Raw genomic sequence first — 17,203 nt, forward strand, 5'->3', positions numbered from 1 at the left:
GTCCCACTCCCCTTAAACCAGCTTATATTTCACCTCTTTTCTATTTTTCCTTAATTCTGTTGAAGAGTCATATGGACTCGAAACGTTAACTGTGTTCCTCTCTGCAGATGCTGTCAGACTTGCTGAGTTTTTCCAGGTATTTTTATTTACATTAAGGTACATACCACTTTGTAGAAGTGATTAACTCACTAACCGTAACCCTCCAATGACATACTTTTTACAATGGACGTTGAAAGTTTGTACACAAAGATAGAAACACACGAAGTATGCTGGCTGTCTGAAATGTCTTTAATAAATTTTACCAACCTGACAGACCAAGTGAAACTATAATCTGCACTTTGTTTAGCAAAAAAAACTTTGAATTCAATAATGAGTTTTACCTTCAAATCAAATGCACAGCTATGGGCAAGAAATTTACCCCTGCCTTTGCAAATTGCCTATGTGTTACTACAGATAAATGGATGACATGTGGGGTATTTGGACTTGCATGAATAGAATTGGAAGAATTCATCAATGTCCTCAAAAAGCATCTAAACTAATATTACAACGCACAAGGAAAGCGTTAAAAGTTCCAAGACACTGCAGTATTTAAATTGGCACAAGAAAACAACAAACATAAGCTAGCAACAAATGTTTTTTTTTCAAAATAACCTACCACGTGCTTCAGTCCTTGGAAATTATGGGGCTTGAAAGTATATTAACTGGACACGACCACAAAGGAAATGAAAAGAGACACAGTGGATTGCAAAATTAGTGACACAATTATCAGATGGTTTAAATCAAGTATAAGGCAGGACAGTTTTCACCCAGACATAAAAATGAAAATATTCATAAAAATCCGCTGCCTGACTGAATTCTTAATCCCTATGGGTACATTAATAGACTAAGCCATTTTTTTTTTACCTCCCTGCATCACAAGAATTCCCATGGGTGCTTCTGTTCTCTGTTCTGATCATTTTGAGTTTCTTGTTTGCGGAGGATGGCACTGTGATAATTGAAATGCTGGATTATACCAGTATTGCTGCTCTCCTTGTTGTGTCAAGAGGATGACAGTGCCGATAGGGTTCCGTAACCCTTAACAATGATTTGTCCTCCAGCAATGTTAAGTCCACCAGAGGGTTCCTCACTCCTTGACTAACCAGATATTCAAACATTTCTCATCAAAACAGCCTCCTCTCAATGGCTGCAGTGGGACCAGCTAGAATAACTGCTCCAGCTTCTCCAATCACAGGATCCCTCTCTCTCATCCTTGCTGCTCCTTCAACCATAGATTCTGTCTATGGAGGAGCAGCAAGAGCGGGAGAGAGGGAAACTGATTGCAGGAGCTGGAGCAGCATGAGAGAACCAGAATCTGTGATTGGAGGACCAGCTGCTCACAGATTTTGTATCTCCCACATACTGGGGCAACTTCCTTCTTATTGATTTGCCATTCAATGAGATCATGGCTGATCCTGTACCTTGACTCTGAACCTCTCTCAAATAATTGCAGTGGACTTAAAGCTGTGACACTTGCTATTAGTTGCAGTCAGAGGCTGCATCTGCTCAATAATCATGAGCACCTGTAGCCAATGCTTTTATAAACATGGTCATTGATCTTTATTGATGTAATGGTGTCTTTCTGAGATGCTTTTTGAACTTGACACATTCAATATAAATGTACCATGGTAATTTAGAAAACACTTTTACCATTGGTTTAATATTTCATTGCAATGTGAGTATTCTTCAATAGAACATAGGCCCCTATTGGTTCTCTTAGTCACAATGGTTCTTTACTGAATAATGCACTTGAATTCTTTTTGAGGTTGGTCAGCCAGTGAATGAGCAATTTTTGGCATTGTGGAAGTTGTTTGATAAGATGCTGAATTTGAAGCTGTTAAAGGTGAAGTCATAATGAAGAAAGTAGCAAACCTTTTTTAAATAAACCACTAATTATTGACTGGATAGTGTAGGCATTGATGAATGGAAGAGTGTTTCTGGACAATGTTAACAGCAGGGTTTTTTTCTAGTCCCCCCACTGTTAAATTCATGAGTGGAGGGAGGTACCTAATGGCAAATTGTGCAGGAAGGTTACAATATAAGGGAGGATTGTATTCCATTTATAACACAATGGTACCGTCAGAGACATTCATGCTTTTGCCCTATAACAAAGTTTCAGCCGTGGCCAACAAGTGGCTTTCAGCACTTGTGTGTCTCTCTCTGTTGACAGCTGGCCTTTGGTGTGGGTGGCACTGAACTTCTGTGATCTTGCACTTGTTTTTAGACTTTTTTTTCACATTCTTACACTCCCATTCACTCTACACATACCCTCCTTGCTTGTACAGTATACAGGGTTTTTCCTGCTTGTTCCCTGCACGTGGTATTTCCACATGAGCATTGAAGCCATTTGGTATCTTGATCCAGGCTTGCTCTTTTTTTTGTTGCAAACGCTCGTTCTTATTGCACATTCCATCTTGGTTTGGCATGCTTTCACTTGTTCACTGCCTTGCATGCACTTGTCCTTTTGTTTATGCTTCCTGTCTTGCTTTAGGATGCTCTATCTTGCCCATTTATACATGTGCACTTGTATGCAGCACACTCACTCAAAAGGGTCTCATTTGTGTGTTCTCTTGGTACTTACTATTCTTACACTCTCTGTCATACCTAACTGGGATTGTCTTTGGTCTGAGAAACTGTTCAACTACTCTCCAAGATTTTATGCAGTAAAAAAAAGCGTTTAGGTTTTGGCCATCTCCAAACTAATTGATTTTCCTCTCTGAATTGCCTTGTGCACGAAGAATTGCAGTCTTTTATCTTTTGCAGAACGTCAAATTTTATGTATAACACAAACCTGACAACTGCCTTTTTTGTGGCTTACAGTAGACAGTTTGCTGATGAAATTCTTTATAAATAACACTTTGTAGTCACACTTTTTAATTAGTTTGTCCAGATACTGCAAGTCATTTTTGCAGTCTGATTTTTCATTTTAGAACACTTCAGATTGCGAATAATCATTTTATGCTTTTATTAACTGCTTTATTTCAGTGGCCGTGTTCCATATTGTGATACCCAGGAATTAAGTTGATTTGTTGTCTCAAGATGTGCGTATGACAGCAGCCACAGAATGGGAAAAATTATTGGCAATGAGCGTGGTGCAGTGGAAAATGTCTAAACCGAGGTAAGTACCACATTGGGACTGTTTTTCTGATTTTAGAATTATTTTATTTCTGATATTGATAACCTAAAATATTATTGTCTTTTATAGGTAATAATGGTGATGTCCTAAAAGTTTTACATCTTTCTAAAGTAAGAAAATGACTGAGGTACAAGCAACAGTGGAATTCTCAGTGGAATTACACAAGTTTTACAATGTGGACCTATTCCAGAGGGGGTAATTACTCTTTAGATGATTCCTATTATTGGTTCTGTAAGTGATGAACAGTGCAAACTGCTTGCATTTTAAATACTGTAGTGATTTAATTACTGCGGAAAGCAAACGTGCAGTACATAGCTGCGAAATATAGTTCAACCTTAGCCTGCCTTAGTAGTGTCAAGGGCAGGAGGTCTCTGTACAGTGCTTAATGAGGTCAAAGCTGAAATCAGCAAATTCTAGGATTGTAATTTTATTGTATAAGTGTAAGGTATGTTTTTCTCAATAATGCACACTTCTTGAATTTCAGCACAGAAATTATTTACTAAACATTTTTCAGGCAGTTTTTTTGTTACTGTTTTACTCCTTTTAATTGCTCCAAATATCCTGCACCTTCCAGTTGGTGAAAGTGGAATTAACACTTTAATATCTAATCCTGATGTATAACTAGCTAGTAGTTGGTGCATGAGACTTAACAGTGTCAGCAGCCCAGTAATTTTTTACCCCCCTAGAGAATCATCTCCAATAATGAATTACTTGAAACCAAGATTGCACTAATTTGGGGTATGATGAGTGTGAACTTCTTTACGCCGAAGTTGTGTGAAAGATGTTAGTGCAGTTATACTGACTCTCTGCCACAAACCTGCTGTGAAATATTACTTGTTCTTTAGACTTGTGCTTTCCTAGCGTCTGAGAAAATATAATATTTTAAAACATGTCCTGGATTTAGCCCAATCAATATTGAATGGCCCATATCTTGTGGTCGTCAACAAAGTGGAGGCATAAGGGAATGGGCAGGAGCAGTGCCAGGAATACAGGGCTGTTTTGATACTCCTTCCAAATTAAAGTGATGCGCTGCTCAGCAGGCTCTATGCCTGCTAGGAGCAGCCCTAAATAAATCAGTGCACATATTAGGGTAAATACAGCTCAACTAGCCCAAGTTGTGTGCCTTTGCGGCCCTCAGTAGCGGCAAACAACTCAGCATTCACCATTGTTGGGACTGCAAGATCCGGACCAGTATTTATCAACGATAATTCAAAGTTCATAAGGTTAGGTATTACATTTTTTTTAACTTGTAACAAATAATTAAATGTATGCAAAACTAAAGCAGTAAACTAGAAATTATTTTGGTAAATTGATGTATTCCTTTAAAATTAACTTGGGGCACTGCAGCTTCAAGGTTTACCATTTAAAACTTCTTAATGGCTTACAACACATTGCCAAATATTTCACCCTCCATTTGCTTGAATGAGTGCAGCTCCAACAACACTCAAGAAGCTTGACACCATCCAGGACAAAGCAGCCTGCTTGATTGGCACCCCATCCAAAACATTCACTCCCTCCATCACCAACGCAAAGTGGCAGCAGTGCGTAACGTCTACAAGCAGCACTGCAGGAACTCCCCAAACCTCCTTAGACAGCACCTTCCAAACCCACAACTGCTACCATCTAGAAGGGCAAGGACAGCAAACACATGGGAACACCACTGCTTGCAAGTCCCCCTCCAAGCCACACACTATCCTGACTTGGAAATATATTGCCGTTCCTTCACTGTCACTGGGTCAAAGTCCTGGAACTCCCTCCCTAACAGTACTATGGATGTACCTACACCACATGGACTGCAGCGGTTTAAGGAAGTGGCTCACCACCATCTTCTCAAGGGCAATTAGGGATGGACAATAAATGCTGGCCTAGCCAGCGATGCCCACATCCCGTAAATGAGTTTTTAAAGATGATAACTTTACTGCATATGGGGTACATTGGTAACAAGTCCACTTTACAATGTGGCCTTTTCACTTTGGGTTGCACCTCCATAACTTGGTGAATTATAATATTCATATGAGGTATAGGCCTGGAAATTGCTGCGATGGTGGTATTGGTGCTGAACGCAATAAGTTAGGTCATTATGCACCCTGAACCTCTAGTGGGGAATTCACATTGTAATTTACTGGGAAAAAAATAATAAGTACACCACAGCAATCATAACAATAGATGGAGAATGATACAGCTGGGACCTGACACAGGCCGGCACAACTAGTTATTTAATGTTTCCATAATTTGTGGGGATTTTCCCTTTTTAAGTTAAAAACTTACTAATATAAATGGAGTTTTTTTTTATTTGTAATTAATTTTGGTTGCATATATTTGTTATAAGTGGGTACTGGTCTGCTAAAATGAAGATTGCTCATTGTTGTTACAAATCCCAGTATATAAATAATTTCACTTCTGACTGTCAGTAAGTTTCTGGCTGCTTCATTTTAAACAACGTTTACGATATTAAAGTGAGACTGGTTTCATGGACAAAGACTGAAGCAGTTATCTCCTTGTACCTGCAACCCTCTTCATGCAGCTTTATTTCACTCCTGTTCTTCTCAAAACAGGTCTGATCAACCTGACTCTGGCTTTTAATTAACACCAAAAATGCTGGAAATACACAGCAGGTCAGGCAGCATCTATGGAGAAAGAAACAGAGTTAACATTTCAAATTGTGATCTTTCATCAGAATGTTTTATTCAGACTTTTAGTGTATCGCTCCCTTTATTGGTTGAACACTGGGGGTTCAATTATTTACAACCTGCACTTCTAACAAATATTGAATGTTATATAAAGTCTATGGCACAGAAACAGGCCATTCAGCCCACCTGATCTATCCTGTCATTTATATTCCACACAAGCTTCCTCCCATCACTCTTCATTTAATCCTGTCAGCGTATCTTTCTAATCATTTCTCCCTCGTGCTTATTTAGCTTTCCTTTAAATGTGTCTATACCCTGTTCACCTCATCTATACCTTGCGGTAGTAAATTTCACTCTGGGTAAAGAAGATTCTTCTGAATTCCCTATTGGATTTATTAGCTTATCTTTATGACCCCTACTTTTGGACTCTCCCACAAATGGATGCATTTTTACTCTGTTTACCATATCAAAACTTTGCAATAACTTTAAAAACGTCTGTCTTCTCCTTTCCAGAAAAGAGCCCCAGCCTGTACTGCCTTTCCTGATAAATATGTATTCTCAGCTCAGGTATCATAATTGTGAATCTTTTTGCACTGAACCCCGTGCCTCTGTATCCTGTTTATAATATGAAACCCAGAACTGTGCACAGTACTACAAGTGTGGTCTAACCAAGGTCTTACACATGTTTAACTGCTTTTCAATTCGATGGCCATATTAAGCTATGTTGCTACCTTTGGTGAGTTGTGAATGTGTCCCCTTAGATCACTGTGCTCCTTTACCCCACTTAGTCTCTTACTATCCAAGCCGTATGCCACCTCTTTACCCTTGCTATTACGTTGAAATCTGTTTGCCAGCTCTGAAATAAAAACAAAAAATGCTGGATAAACTCAGCAGGTCTGGCAGCATCTGTGGAGAGAGAAACTGAGTTAGCGTTTTGAGTCCGTATGATTCTTCAAAGCTGAAGAGAGGTAGAAATGTGATGGATTTTATACTGCAGAGGAAGTGCAGCAAAAAAGGTCAGGGATAGTTGGGAGCTCAGGAGAGATTGACAAAGATGTCATGGGCAGTAGACATAGGGAGTGTTAATGATAGTGTTAAAGACTAGGGGAGGTGCTAATGGTGGCCTAAAGGTCAGATGACGGAATGTGTTAATAGCAGAACAAAGGTTAGTACTCTCTGAAAGCAAAACATAAGAAAGGTTTGAGGGGAAAAAAAAGCCAAAAAAATCAAAATGGAGGGCAGAGTTCATGGTCTGAAGTTGTTGAACTCAATGTTAAGTCCAGAAGGCTGTAAAGTGCCTAATCAGAAGATGAGGTGCTGTTCCTCCAGTTTGTGTTGGGCTTCACTAGAACATTGCAGCAGGCCAAGGACGGACATGTGGGCATGAGAGCAAGATGGTGTTTTGAAATGGCAAGCAACAGGAAGGTAGGGGTCATGCTTGATGACTGAGCGAAGGTGTTCCGCAAAGTGGTCACCCAGCCTGCGTTTAGTCGCCCTGATGTAGAGGAGACCGCATTATGAGTAGCGAATACAGTAGTCTAAATTGAAAGAATTCAATTCATCTAAATGAATTGCTGCTTCGCCTGAAAGGCGTGTTTGGGGCTTTGGATGGTGAGGTATAGGGGATGGTGCCACACCTTCTGCGATTGCATGGGAAGGGGATGATGTGTTGGGGGTGATGTGTTCGAAGTGATGGAGGAATGTACCAAGGTGTCACTGAGGGAGCAGTCCCTACAAAATGCTGACAGAGGAGGTGAGGGGAAGATGTTTGGTGGTGGCATCATGCTGGAGTTGGCAGAAATGGTGGAGGGTGATGTTTTTGAATGTGGAGGCTGGTGGGGTGGAAGGTTAAGACAAGAGGAACCCTATCATGGTTCTGGGAAGGAGGTGAAGAGATGAGGGCAGAGGTGCGGGAGATGGGTCAGACAATCACAAGGCCCTGCCAACCACAGTGGGGAGGGAAACTTGCCTCAGGAAAAAGGAGGGCATGTCAGAAGTGCTGTTTTAGAAGATGGTATCGTTGGAACAGATGTGACGGAGATGGAAAAACTGGGAGAATGGGATGTAGTACTTACAGGAAGCAAGGTGTGAGGAGGTGTATCCCAGGTAGCTGTGGGAGCCGGTGAGTTTGTAATGAACATTGGTGGACAGTCTATCACCAGAAATGGAGATAGAGAAGTCAAAGAAGGGAAGGAAAGTGTCAGAGATGAACCATGCGAAGGTTGGGGGGATGGAAATTGGAAGCAAAATTGTCAAATTTTTCCAGGTCCTGATGTGAGCATGAAGTGGCACCGATACACCCATCGCTGTACCAGAAAAGGAGTTGTGGGAGGGTAGGAGTAGGACTGGAATAAGGAGTGTTCCACATACCCCACAAAAAGACAGTTGTAACTGGGGCCCCTGCGGGTACCCATGGCCACACTTTTTATTTGGAGAAAGTGAGACAAGTTAAAGGAGAAATTGTTCAGTGAGGGAACAAGTTCAGCCAGACGGAGGAGAGCGGTGGTGGATGGGGATTGTTTGGACCTCTGTTCAAGGAAGAAGGGGAGAGCCTTCAGACCATCCTGGTGGGGGATGGAGGTGTAGAGGGATTGGACGTCCATAGAGAAGAGGAGGCGGTTAGGGCCAGGAAACTGTTGATATGACATAGGGCATCAGAGGAATCGTGAATGTAGGGAAGAGACTGTGCAAGGGAAGAGAGAATGGAATCAAGATAGGAAGCAACGAGTTCAGTGGGGCAGGAACAGGCTGTCACGATGGGTCTACTGGGACAGTCCTGTTTATGGATTTTGGGGACAGGATAGAAACGGGCTGTGAGGGGTTGTGGGACAGTGAGGTTGGAAGTTGTGGAGGATAGATCTCCAGAATAGGTGAGGTGTCAGTGACAGTCCTGGAAACAATGGCTTGATGCTTGGTGGTGGGGCCATGGTCCAGGGGAGTTAGAAGGTACATGCCAACTCCGCTAGTTTATTAATGTCATGTTCTTCCTCAGTAAAAAGTATCTCCCAAATTCGGTGTCATCTCTAAATTTTGAAATTATACTTCAGATTTCCAACTCCCTGTTGTTTATATAAATTTTGAATAACACAGGTCCCAGCACTGGTCCTTGTGGACCACCACTTCCCAATTTTGCCAGTCTGAGTAGATACCCTTAAACCCTATGCTGTTTTGTCACCAATTTCTATCTATTCTGTTACCTGACACCACATGCTCTGACTTTAGTCATGATTTTATTATGCTGTACCTTATTTAAGGTATTTTTGAAAATCCAAATATATTAGATCTATGTTACCCTACTCTTCTAGTTACTGCTTCAAATAACTTAACATGATTGGTCAGGCATCATTTTTCTTTTTGAAATCTGTGGCGACTGCACTTCAGTTTCCAGAGGTTTTGCTGTTGCATTGAACCATTGAACCATAGAACTATAGAAAAGTTACAGCGCAGAAGAAGGCCATTTGGCCCATCTTGTCCATGCCAGCCCGCGGACACCCAGGTGGCCTTTCTAATCCCATCTTCCTGCATCCAGCCCATAGCCCTGCAGCTTACAGCACTTTAGGTGCAGATCCAGGTACTTTTTAAGAGTTTAAAGTTTCTAACTCTACCACCAACTTGGGCATCGAATTCCAGACACCCAGTACCCTCTGCGTAAAAAAGTTCTTCCTTATGTCCCCCCTACACCTTCTGCCATTTATCTTCTTTGAATAAAGATTCCATAATCTTTTCTACCACTGACATTGAGCTAATTATTCTATTTTTTTTTTAGACTTGTTGAATAAAACATTTTTAGGTCTAAAAATATAACATTATTTCACTTTGGATCAAGATTAGCTGTCCCGTCAGCCCTCTGGCACTATGCCCTTTTTTTATATGTGTGTGTGTTGTGCCTTTGCTATCTCTTTCATAACTTCTAATATGCAAATGCAAACCAGGGATTTTATCCTTGTTTTCAATATTTTGAATTATCTCCCCCCTTTCTATCATAAATCTGTTTTTATCTTTTCTGATCTCTTCTAATGATTTGTTCACCATATTAGTCTTACTAGTAAATACCAAGGCACAGTAATTATTCAGTATCTCTGCCAACTCACTGTCATTACCTGTAAGTTTATTTTGTGCACACCTTTGTACCTACCTGTCCCTAACCTGATCATTATTTATTTAAGTCTGTAGAATGCTTTACAATCCCTTTTGATATTCCTTGATAATTTACTTGTGTAGTTTCTTAGTTTTCATAATGGTTTTTGACATTTCCTAACCCCTTTTTCTCACCCTTTCCTTTAATGCCTAAGTACTTTGAAATGGAAGAAAAGTAAGACACAATTGTATCCTATCTTTCTTCATCTGTGGCATTTCATTATTGGCTAGATTTTTTTTATCGGAATATATTTCTCCTCGACTCTGTTCACCACCTTATTAATTATTTCCCAATGGTGTTCTGCATCTTTGTCAACATTTTTTTTCCAGCCTACATTCCCTAGTTCCATTCTCATCCCTTCAAAATATGCTTTCTTTCAATCTGTTACTTTTTGGTCTTTGCCTTTTTCAAACATTATTTTAAATCTTCTCACGTTATCACTATTCTTTGCACTAACTCCTTTAATTTGCTCTAGTTAATTTCTCATTACTTGATTGATGTCTGGTTGGGTTTCTTGCTGACTGGGTGGGAAAGGAGTCCTGAAGATACTGAAAAAAACTCCATTCCCTTTGGTAAAGTTGTTTATCTTTCCTTTCCTTTCCTGATAATAAAGTGGGCTAGTATAAAAAGAGATTCCTTTAGCACAAAGTGAATAATATCAGGAAGACCTTGAATCCCCTTATTTACTTACATTTTTCAAATTAATCAGTAAAATTCCATGACATTTAAAATAATTGGATTGTTAAAAAATAGCAGCATTTGAGCATAATTCTCTCTTTAGACCCAGGGATGTTTTTAGTAGGAAAAAATATGCTGAATGATTGAATAATTTACTGACTTTGGACTCTCCAACCATTCAGTAAGTGGATGTGGCAATATAATCACACATGCCTTGTATTGAAATTACTACACCAGATTTCAGAAAGTTCAGACCTTTAGTGTTTCCCATTACCCATGTGAAATATTTTATTTCCTGTGATCCAGATAAGTATTATTTTACTTGACACCACTTGGTGGTGAATCTTTTTGATGAAACCTGGCACAGCGTTCAGAACTAACAGCGGGCCTGCATATTGTTTTGAAAAAAGCACACATTAAGAGCTTTTACATGCATAGTGCATTTTTGTGTTTTTTAAAGCCCCAACAAAGACATGGTTGCATAAAATCTGTAGGAACAGCAGCAACTGATGAATACAGACTTTAGTATTCATTCTGTAATACATTTAGAAACCCCTTTTATAGTATAACCACAAGAACCCATGATGGGCTAGTTATGTTTTCAATTAGTAAATAATGAGTAATAGGTAGCTGGACGTGTGATCGCAAGACTCCATTGTGCAGGCACAAACATATGAATTATAACCTCTTTGTGCATTTATTGGTAAGATGAAAATCAGAATGTGCAAGTGTCTTTGTGGTTTACTCAATGCTTGGTTATCGAGCATAGTGGAATACTGGGACTTACTGCCATCAAAATTCCAGCAATGCTGGAGCTTAACCAATTGGAATGCCCCTCCATGCCACCAGAAGGCAAATTTGACTATAATCTTCAAAAAACAGGCCGCAGAGGTGAACCATCAAATTATGAACCTTTAGTTTTACTGCTGGGGAAAATGTTTCAAACTATTATATTATTCCTCATAATACCTTGAAACACTTTCCCCAGCAGTAAAAGCACATAGAGAGTATCTCTTATCTCTGGAGACATGCACTAATCTGGAACATTCAGCTGGCTTTAGAAGTTGGAAGTCATGCATGTGGAATAGATTTGCTAGATTTCTTTGAAGAAATAGCAGATCTCAAAGATGGGGATGTGATGGTGTATGTGGTGGCTGTTGTCTTCCTGAATTTCAGGAAGGCATTTAACACTGTTTCACATAATACACTACGACATGGATTTGGGACCTGGAACACAAGGTAGTGAGGCAGAAACACTCTCACTACACTTAAAAAGTACTTGGATGTCTACTTGGATGTCAACTTGAAAAGCTGTGACCTACAGGCCACATCCATTGCACTGCCCTTATCCACCCTAGTTGCCACTCCTCAAAATTCAACCAGATTAGTCAGATGTAACCTTCCCTCAACAAATCCATGCTGACTTCCCTTGATTAATCTGTGCCTTTCTAAATTAAGGTTTATACTGTCCCTCAGAATTGATTCCAATACTTTGCCCACAACCCACGTTAAGCTAACTGGCCTACACTTAGAGTCATAGAGGTCTACAGCAAAGGAAAAGGCCCTTCAGCCCATTGAGTCTGCACTGGTCAAACAAGTACCTAACTATTCTAATCCCATTTTCCAGCACTAGGCCCATAGCCTTGTATATCATGGCATCACAAGTGCATATCCAAATACTTGTTAAATGTTATGAGGGTTTCTGCCTCTACCACCCATTCAGGCAGTAAGTTCCAGATTCCCACCACCCTCTGGGTGAAAAAATTCTCCCTCACATCCCCTCTAAACCCCCTGCCCCTTACCTTAAATCTATGCCCCCTGGTTACTGATCCCTCCACCAAGGAAAAAAGTTCCTTCCTGTCTATCCTGTCTATACCCTTCATAATTTTATACACCTCAGTCATGCCCCCCTCAATCTCCTCTGCTCCAGGGAAAATAACCCCAGTCTATCCAATCTCTCATTACTAAAACTCTCCAGCCCAGGCAACATCCTGGTAAATCTCCTCTGCACTCTCTCTAGTGCAATCACATCCTTCCTATAATGCGGATTCCAGAACTGCACGCAATACTCTAGCTGTGGCCTATCCAGCGTTTTATACAGTTCCAACATAACCTCCCTGCTCTTATATTCTATGCCTCGGCTAATAAAGACAAGTACCCCATATGCCTTCTTAACCACCTTACCTACCTGTCCCGCTACCTTAAGGGACCGGTGGACATGCACACCAAGGTCCCATTGATCCTCGGTACTTCCAAGGGTCCTACCATTCATCATGTATTCCCGTGCCTTGTTTGTCCTGCCCCAGTGCATCACCTCACACTTATCCAGATTAAATTCCATTTGCCACTGATCAGCCCATCTGACCAGCCCATCTACATCCTCCTGTAATCTAAGGCTATCCTCCTCAATATTTACCACCCCACCAATTTTCGTGTCATCCGCGAACTTACTGATCAACCCTCCTACATTCAAGTCTAAATCGTTTATATATACCACAAACAGCAAAGGACCCAACACCGATCCCTGTGGAACCCCACTGGACACAGGCATCCAGTCACAAAAACACCCCACGACCATCACCCTCTGCTTCCTGCCACTCAGCCAATTCTGGATCCAATTTGCCAAATTGCCTTGGATCCCATGGGCTCTTACCTTTGTTATCAGTCTCCCATGCGGGACCTTATCAAAAGCCTTGCTGAAGTCCAAGTCGACTATGTCAAATGCATTGCCCTCATCTACACTCCTGGTCACCTTTTTGAAAAATTCAATCAAATCGGTCAGACACGACCTCCCCTTAATACCCTTAATAAAACCATGCTGACTGTCCTTGCTTAATTCCTGCCTCTCCGAGTGCATATTAATTCTGTCTCGCAGAATTGCTTCCAGTAGTTTCCCTACCACTGAGGTTAGACTGACAGGCCTGTAGTTCCCTGGCTTACCCCTTCCTCCCTTATTGAATAAATTACTCGAATTATCCCTTCCATCTTTTTTTGGGGGTCAGTGAGGACATTGAGGTGCAACCCCTCTGGCCTGCACAGATCGCACCTCCCCAAAAAACTAGTCCCAATGCCCCAAGAATCTAAAGCCCTCCCTCCTGCACTATCTCTCCAGCCATGTATTCACGGATCTAACCTATTTCTGTCCTTGCTAGCGTGTGGCACTGGGTCTAATCTGAAGATTACTACCTTTTGAAGTCCTGCTGCTTCCCTAATTCCTTAAAATCTGCAGGACCTCAACATTTTTATTAACCCATGTATTGGTACCATTATGGACCATGACTCTGACTTTCACCGCCCCGCCCCCCAGAATATTTTGCATGGGGTTATTTTTACAAACTAAGGAGAAAAGAAAATCAAACACTCATGAGGACTTTTTTTATGCTAAAAGGATGTTAAGTTTGTGAAATTGATTATTGACACAAGGGGCGAAACAAGAAACCCTAATGGGTTTCAAGGAGGAATTAAACAGACTCTCATCAACAGATGCTATTCAAGGTTATTAGAAATGCACCAAGGAAATATTGCGGGTAGATGGGCCAGATGGACCAAAGGTCTTCTGCCTGAAATTGTTACTAAGGCCCCACTTTTAACTGCTCCTGCCTGCGGAAACTGGGTTGGGGGAGGGGACCAGTTAAAAAGATGTCAGTTATCCCTCTGATCACAAGAAGACCAGAAAATTTTCAGACTTTATCTCAGATTTCCAGCACCTGCAGTATTTTGCTTTTCTTTTGTGTCCATCTGATCATGCAGCCTACCTGCCGTGTTCTGATGTTAACCTCCTGTTTTGAGTGGGCAGGAAAGACCCAATCTGCAGTCTTGGTTGAAGGCTTCCCCGTCAGGAAAACCTAATGAAATGAATCATAGCCCAGAAGATTTGTTTTATTTTAAACTTCCTTGTATGTCCAAAGTGTACCTCTGGTTCTCACAAAGAAGCCTTGGCGGCCATACTTCTTTGACCTCTGCAAAGGCTTCTGTTGCCTCATGATCTCTGCCAAAGGCTTCCCTTCCACCCAAGGTTGCTTGGAATCGTTCCTGACAGTGCCCCCCAACCCCCCAGCCAATACCCATCTCGCCAACTGGTCAGTGATAGGTCATCTGGCCAGGTGTTATCCAGGACTCTTCAGAGATTTATTTAGATGAGGCCTCTTTTCTTTTAAGGGCCTCTGTGATCCCACCTGTGTCGAGTTTATCATCTGTCATTGGATTGTCATGTACCCTTAGGCCACTTAGTCTAATGTCAGTGGTAGGCAAAATGCTAGCATTTATTATTAGGGATCTGTTAACAGGGCATTTTGAAAGTCATAATATGACTTAGAAGAGTAAACATGGATTTTTGAAATGGAAGTAGCATTTGGCAAATATGTTAGAGATTTTTGAGGATGTAACCTGTAGGATGGATAAGGGGAATCATTGGATGTAGTGAATTTGGATTTTCAAAAAGCATTTGACAAGCTTCCACGCACAAGGTTATTACACAAAATTCGGACTCATGGTATTGTTTGGAGTGGTAATATATTAACATGAATTGATCATTGCTAATGGACAGGGAACAGTAGGAATAAATGGGACATTTTCGGATTGGCAGTCTGTAACTAGTGGGGTATTGCAAGGATCAGTACTTGGACCTCAGCTATTTATAATTGATATTAATGGCATCGATAAGGGGACTGAGCGTAATGTAAGCAAGTTTGTTGATAATACAAAGTTAGGTGGAAAAGTAAGTCGTGAAAAGGATGCTAAGAGGCTGCAGAGGGATGTAAATAGGTTAAGCAGGCGAACAGGAGCATGGCACATGAAATACAATGTGGCAAAGTGTGAAGTTATCCACTTTGGTAGGAAAAATAAGAAAAATATTTTTTTGAACGGTGAGAGACTGGGAAATGTTTATGTTCAGAGGCACCTGGGTGTCGTTGTACATGAATCACAAAGTTAGCATGCAAGTATAGCAAGCAATTAGGAAGGCAAATGGTACGTTAGATTTTCTTACAGAGCGATTGGAGTATGAGTGCTCTGAGGATTTGGGTAATTCAAATTGTTCTCTTCAGATTCGGCTTGAATATTTAAGTGGAAACTAGGAAAAGAGTGGGAGTAGGTGCCTTACTGATCATGTAAATCTCAATCCATTTTTTGTATAATTTAGATGGAAACGGATGGCTTAAAAATGGGTCTCAAATTTAAAAAGTGGAGCTAACTTTGGCTTTTACCAATCCTGACTAACCAGGAGGAAGGAAGAACAAGAATATGAGGCCTGATTCTGCATTACCAGGCAGGTAAATGAGAATTAGTTTTCATTAAGTCTACAGTATCATAGAAGTAGTAATGGGATCAGGAGCTAAGTGAGATTTCTTGCATCTGTAAAGTTTTCAGTAGGTACGCATGAATTGTCAAAGTTATGTTGTTCAAGCAGTGGCATGTTGATCTTGAGGACTGGTGGCAACGCACCACCATACTTGGGGAGGAACATTGTCTGGAAAATTGATTCCAAAAGATGATTGCCCACAGAGAGAATTAGTGAAGTGGCAGAAGGGATATGGGTGACTATCTACAGGGAGAAGAGGTGGAATTAGCTTGAGGAAACTTTCAGTATGAATTTGTCTAATGGCATGTAGTTCTATAATGAAGGCAATGGTGCAGCACAAAAGAGGTTAACCAAGCGCAATGCCACAGCAGCAGAGTGAGTGGTCATCCATGGAGGAATTGAGACCCCACCCATGAGAATTGATGAGTGGTAGTTGTGGGAATTTTGTAATTAGGGGGATTTTTGCCCAATATTGCAGGTGTGACTGGTATGTTGCTTTCCGGATGCTACGGCAAGAGAAATAACAAAATAGATGGAAAAATTCTCGAAGAAAAGGATTCATCCAACAATCATTATATACTTAGGAGTCAATGGTCATAAGATGCAAGGCCCTGTGCAGTAAGACTTAAGACTCTTTGTGCCACATGCAATTTAGAAAGAAATGTTTAGACATGTCACTGTATGGCTAGAAAGATGGTGTTGCAAGAAGGGTTTATGATTCCTAGAACATTTGGGCATGTTTGTAAACAGAGTAATCTGACCAGTGCCAATATCCTTGTAGGGGGGGCTAATTAAGACAGAGGAAGGATACACTTGAAACAAAGGAAAACAAAGGGTAAAGGAGTCAAAAACCTACAAAAGGCAGATTTTACGAAAAGGGGCTAGTACATGGCTCCAACAATACTTGCAAATCTCAACATGATCCATGACAAAGTAGCCTTTTTGATTGGCACCCCATCCACCCACCTTAAACATTTGCTTCCTCCATCATCGATGCACAGTGCATACCATCTGCAAGATGCACTGCAGCAACTCACCAAGGCTCCTTCGACAGCACCTTCCAAACCTGCAACCTCCTACCACCTAGAAGGACAAAGGAAGCAGATGCCTAGAAACACCTCCGCCTGCCTTCAAGCCACACACCATCCTGACTTAGAACTACATCATTGTCGCTGGGTCAGAATCTTGGAACTCCCTCCCCAGCAGCAATGTGGGCATACCTACGCCACATAGAGTGGAGCAGTTCAAGAAGGTGGCTCACCACCACCTTCTCGAGGGCAGATAGG

At 41.1% G+C, this 17,203-nt stretch overlaps 1 protein-coding gene across 4 annotated transcripts in view; it reads left to right on the forward strand.

Annotated features, from left to right (window-relative positions):
- The window catches only part of fam135a (family with sequence similarity 135 member A), a 257,651-nt gene that overhangs the window by 16,351 nt on the left and 224,097 nt on the right, over positions 1–17,203 (forward strand). For 3 of the 4 annotated variants that reach the window (XR_013576591.1, XM_078541854.1, XM_078541856.1), the window contains exons 2-3: positions 3,022–3,154; positions 3,242–3,367. Coding sequence is in view for 3 of the 4 variants with exons in the window: in XM_078541854.1 (XP_078397980.1) it covers positions 3,291–3,367 (77 nt within the window). In the remaining variant the exon portion in view is untranslated. Of the gene's footprint in view, positions 1–3,021; positions 3,155–3,241; positions 3,368–15,758; positions 15,889–17,203 lie in introns of those variants that run through there. The other variant, XM_078541855.1, reaches the window with a different exon arrangement.

This window comes from Cetorhinus maximus, chromosome 5 (genome assembly GCF_964194155.1).
Source record: "Cetorhinus maximus chromosome 5, sCetMax3.hap1.1, whole genome shotgun sequence".
NCBI lineage: Eukaryota > Metazoa > Chordata > Chondrichthyes > Lamniformes > Cetorhinidae > Cetorhinus > Cetorhinus maximus.